At 42.5% G+C, this 5,362-nt stretch overlaps 1 protein-coding gene across 1 annotated transcript; it reads left to right on the forward strand.

The window, feature by feature from the left end:
- Nucleotides 1–2,061: 2,061 nt before the first annotated feature.
- Nucleotides 2,062–2,385, forward strand: LOC125997590 (putative small proline-rich protein 5). Its single transcript, XM_049766015.1, has one exon. The coding sequence runs from the start codon at nt 2,062–2,064 to the stop codon at nt 2,383–2,385; it is 324 nt and encodes a 107-aa protein (XP_049621972.1).
- The last annotated feature ends 2,977 nt before the right edge of the window (nt 2,386–5,362 follow it).

Here is a 5,362-nt window from a genome sequence, read left to right on the forward strand (position 1 = left end):
TACCCAAAAAAGCCATTCATTGACCCGCCCCCTTGCTCAGTTTCTCCAAACCTGGTGCATTCTGTTGCACATTCTACTCCCTATCTTCTCTCTTCCAATTAGAACTTCCAGGAACACTGCCCTCACCCCCACCACCCCCAAAAACACACACACAGCACAGTGCTGAATGCTGATTTAGGACCCTCCCAGACCAGATGCCAAGGTTCTAAGTCAAAAGTCATGAGTGGGTTTGGAAATCCAAGGCAGCCAGGCTCGTAAAGTGATGGGGAGGTGGGGCCAGAGCCCGAGCAAGGGAAGTGTCATCCCCAAGTTCTGCCATGTGGAAAGGGAGGGAGTTTGTCAGCCCTGGGGGGTTGAGTAAAACCTGAAATTTGAGGAAGGGCAGGTGGATCCTAGTGTGACTAGGGATTAATTAGGACACCCCAATCCTAGGCCACCTCCTCGCCTCGGGGAGAGATGAGAGAAGTATAAAAGGAAGGCAGACACTCAGCATCCCAAACACTTTGGTGTCCGAGCTTCAGTCACTGGTGAACTTGGGTAAGTCTGGGGCTGCCATGTTTGCTCCTTATGGTCTACTGCTGACTGGGCATGAGGCTGGAGCTCTGAAGAGAGGCTCCTCTCTGGTTTTCTCTTCCTCTCATGGATTTTGGGGCTATCTTACGAGGGATGGTTGGCTGAGATGGGACTGGAAGAGCAGCAGAACTGCCTGTTCTGAGGTATATTCTAGGGAGGGCAAGTACTGTGTCTTATAAGAAACTGAGGGAACTGAGAGGGATGAAGGAGAGATCTGTGAATATTCCACCATGGAACAGATCAACCAATAGATTGACTGGCTTTAGGGGCAAAGCAAAAGCAGGGAGTAAAGAGGCGGGGGTTCCTCTAGGGGACCAGACAAATAGAGGTCCCAAGGAGCACAGAAGAGCGGACACACTATTGGTATGGTAGAGTGGCAAGTTTCAATTAAGTGATCACTCTTTGACCCGTCTGTGTTGAGTGCTCAGGGACTTATATCACTCTCCCAGCTTCTCTTTTATCAACTCTTATTCATTGTGAAGCTAAAAGATTTATTTGATCTCTAGAGCTCTCTTTATATTCTCTCGAGAAAGATTAAGAGGCTCTTTGCCATCCTTTTCCTATTTGCCGTGGTTGTTTTGGGTTTTGATTTTGTTCTCTTGGGGCCACACCTAGTGATGCTCAGAAATCACTCCTGGCTTTGGGAACCAGATGGAAAGCAAGGGGAACAAACTGCAGTCCGTCCTAGGTTAGAACATGCAGGACAGATACCCTACTGCTCACACCACCACTTAATCATCATCCTTTCAGATTTATTTTAAGAAATTCACTTAATAGTTTCAGGCCCTGTAACAATTATGCCCTTACCTAGCACAGGTACCCTATATAGATACATACACATTTATGTATGTGTATTTGAGCATATTATCTATGCATGTGTAGCTAGATATCTAGATATGCTCCCATATACTCACCTTTGCCTAATAGCCATAGAGAAGTTAAGCAACTGCTCATAATGGACTGGTTGGTTAATGCTTTAGACAAGAGTCATATCCCAAGCAACACTTTCCAGATTTATAGTTGTTGCCAGAACAAAGTACTAATTTTTGTCATTTGTATCCATCTTTTATTCTTATCTTTCCTTCTCCTAATTTTCCCATCCATTATTCCATATTCTCTTTTATTTTCTCTTTTGTATGGTTGAGTTTTTCCTGAAGAAGGGGCCACATCTGGCTATGCTCAGGGCTTACTCCTGGTAGTGTTTGAGGTAAATAGAATACAGGTCAGCCATATGGAAGACAAGTGCCTTTCTCATAATATCTCTCCAGCACTTCTCTTTCTTTTTGTTTTTCCTTTGTTCCCTATTTTTTTCTGTCCTGCCATATACCTTTGTCTCAAAAAAAAAAAAAGAAGATTTTAAATGGTTTTAAGCTTTTCACATAGAGTGGGATGGAAAGAGATGGAAGGGTCTCCTCCAACAGCAACCCTTTATGGTTCAAGGGTTCCTCATTTCTCTGTCTTTCTAATTTCAGTTGCACATCCAGCATAATGTCGCAGCAGAAGCAGAAGCAATGTGCCCCCCCACAGCAGTGCTGCCCCCCACCTCAGCAGTGTGCACCTCCTCAGCAATGCTGCCCACCACCTCAGCAGTGTGCTCCACCTCAGCAATGCTGCCCCCCACCTCAGCAGTGTGCACCTCCTCAGCAATGTGCACCTCCTCAGCAATGTGCACCCCCTCAGCCTTGCTGCCCCCCACCCCAGCAGTGTGCTCCCCCTCAGAAGTGCTGCCCCCCACCTCAGCAGACCAAGCAGCCTTGCCAGCCTCCACCCAAGTGCCCCCCTCAGCAGTGCCAGAAGTCTAAACAGAAGTGAGATCTGGTGGGCCTATGACCAGAGGATGAGCCCCCAGAGAAAACAAGGAACCTGATGACCTCTCCCTCAAAAGTCCTCTTGCCAGCCCTACTCACCAGACCAGGGGTCCAGCTATATAACAAGAAAAGGCAGTACCAAGATGGAGGCTTCCTCAAGATGTCTACATACTATTCTTGTGCAGCTGCAATTTTCATCTGAGACAAGGATCTGGTTCTATAATATCTAATTATGTCAACTGACATGCATCTACATTGCCCTGCCATCTTCTTGGAAATCTGGGCAGCAAGCCCAGACACTCCTTGCTATCACCTTTAGTTCTACTCCTGCTTTCCATGCAATTAAAGTGAAGTCCTCTGGCATGATGTCTCAGTCTGATTCTTGTTTTTACCTTTTATGTTTGTGAAAACTTTATAACCTACCCCCTAACCAGAGGTATAAGAGTATTGGGCATGTGAATGAAGGAGGAGGGAACTAATAGTAGAATGCCATGATGGAATTTTCACAATGGCCTTACCAGGATGAAAAGGAACTATGGTACCAACATAGGGGCATTTTTCAATCATGGTTAATGAGAGAACCACCTGGAACTGGTGGCTGGAGAATCTCTGTAAAAATAGAATAAAAAAGACAGGAAAGACAGTCTCTAGACCCAGAAAGAACAAGGGATCTGACAGTCTGTAGTAAAAGAAGACTTAGAAGTGAACTTGCCATTCAGAGAACACACTCCGAATGCTTATCATTAAAAATGAGTTCCAGGTCAAACTACTGCCATAAAGAATTCTACCACACAAAGGCAAGAGTCAATACAATGGGTAAGACATTTGTCTTGGATGCAGCTGACACAGATTTGATCTCTGACATCCCATGTGGTTCTCCTACCCTAGGGGGCCCTGAGTAGTAAATAAGCCCTAAGTTCCAAAAACTAAACTAAACTAATCTAAACTAAACTAAACTAAACTAAACTAAAATAAAATAAAATAAAACAAACATTTCTCCATCATGCCAACTGCCCAACTTTACTACCTCATGCCTCATCTCTGCAGAGCCATCAAAGCAATAAAAATCCCAAATAAATAATCTCAAACCCCAAACCTTGTTCTAGTGCTGTACTGGGAAAATCTACCACACAATACCTCTAAATTCCTCAATATACTTGCAGCTTAGTAGAAACCCACCAAATTAGATGGGAAAGTAGCAGACAAGCTAAATAACTCAATAAAATAAAAACAACAACACAGAAGGTTTAACTTGCAACAAACTAGTAAACCCTCAGACAATGGCTCGTTGGCCCTATTGTTTTATTTTTACAAGTTCTCTTTTACTAAAGATTTTGATAATTCCACTAGCCACTTAGTTGTAACAAGAATTATAAATAAATTATGTTGTGTCTACCAAGGGGAAAGGCTCTAGTATGGGTGATCAACTTGGAACAATGGCGGTGGGACTGGTGTTGGAACATTCAATACCGGAAACAACTGTGTCATTAAACAACTTTTTAAATTATGGTGTTTAAAAAAATTAATTAATTAATTAAAAATAAACAAAGACTTCCCCCGCACATTAAGACACACACTAAAGCATCTTCTAGTTCACTAAATATATAATTAATTTGGAAGCATTCTGTTCAATCTCTGTTTCCCATTGTGCTCAGATCGATGGTCAATATTCCATTAAAACCATATCCCTGTCATTTCTTCAGTTGGATAATCTCTTGATCTATGTCACTCTTCCATGTTTCTCTACATTCCTAGGGGTTGAGATAATCAGACATTTTATATTAACAATTAACTTAAGCTAATAATTCTGTTGCTTCCATTATGTCTATCCTATTCCCTATTTTAAGATACTATAAATCTATTAAGTGAGATGGTTAAATCTCTTCACAACTCTTCAGGCTGCTGTGCTTCAAAGGAGTTCTTTGGCTCACTAGAAGGATTAGCAGAAGTAACCAAAGGATCCAGAGAGCCATTAATATGAATTAGTCTGGATTTTCCCCACAACATATATTTAGACCCTGAAGAGAAGGCACAGTTGGCCAAGACACAAGCTTTGGCATTGTTTTCCTGGATGACTGAGCTCCTCCTCCCTCGTACTTCCTTCCTTTCCTTTCTTTTGTTATCATCCATCAATCATCCATCCCACCATCCTCTATACTTATCCATCACCAATTTATCTATTTTATCCTTTAATCTATCAGTACATTCCAGCTTATTAAATACTCTGTCACATTTATTCAGAAATGTGATGTGCACCATGAAAAGTTAGAGCATCTGCTCTGAATCTCTTGATTCTGATAAGAATCTCATGGAAGACAAGTCTGGGATTCTTGAGATAACTGAAAACAATTTCCTGAGTGCTATCTCCGGGCCACGGGCATGGATATATTTTCCATGCCTTTAAGAGATAGATGCTGAAAAAAGATACTGAAAGAGAGAAAAAAATTGATATTAATGACTGCACCGCCCAAAGAAGGTGTGAAAAAAAGCCACTAGAAAATGTTTGCTGAAAAAGGGGGTTTTCAATGGGGAGACAGTGGGACTTGGCTAAGCCAGGAAGAGCACATTCCAGAACTGAGTTCTGCATGAGCCAGTAATGCTGGGTTCCAGGCACACCCATGAGAGACAGCTGCCCTCATCTAAGCGCAATTGCTGACAGAAAATGGCTCTGCAGCCACCCACATCTGCCCAACACCTTTGGTGTGTTCCAATCTTGTGATCTATGTCTCATAAGCATTTTACTCAATAGAAACTAAAGGTGAACCTTACCTGAACTCCTAGGAAAATACATGCTTGAAACATTGCTTTGCACTCACTAGTTTCTCATCCCACCGTCTCCAAATGTCACCACTTTTAGAGCATGTTCTCTCTTTTTTATCTCTGTCTCTATCTCTTCTTATGTCTCTCTTCTCTCTCCTCTCTGTCTTTGTTCCTTCCCTCTCTTTCTGTCTCTCTCCTCTCTTTCTCTCTCCATCTGTTTC

The sequence above is a fragment of the Suncus etruscus genome, chromosome 19 (assembly GCF_024139225.1).
Source record: "Suncus etruscus isolate mSunEtr1 chromosome 19, mSunEtr1.pri.cur, whole genome shotgun sequence".
Classification (NCBI taxonomy): Eukaryota; Metazoa; Chordata; class Mammalia; order Eulipotyphla; family Soricidae; genus Suncus; species Suncus etruscus.

Bases quoted from the DNA above. Each gene is read 5' to 3' on its own strand.
- LOC125997590 (XM_049766015.1), top strand. From the start codon at position 2,062: ATGTCGCAGCAGAAGCAGAAGCAATGTGCCCCCCCACAGCAGTGCTGC.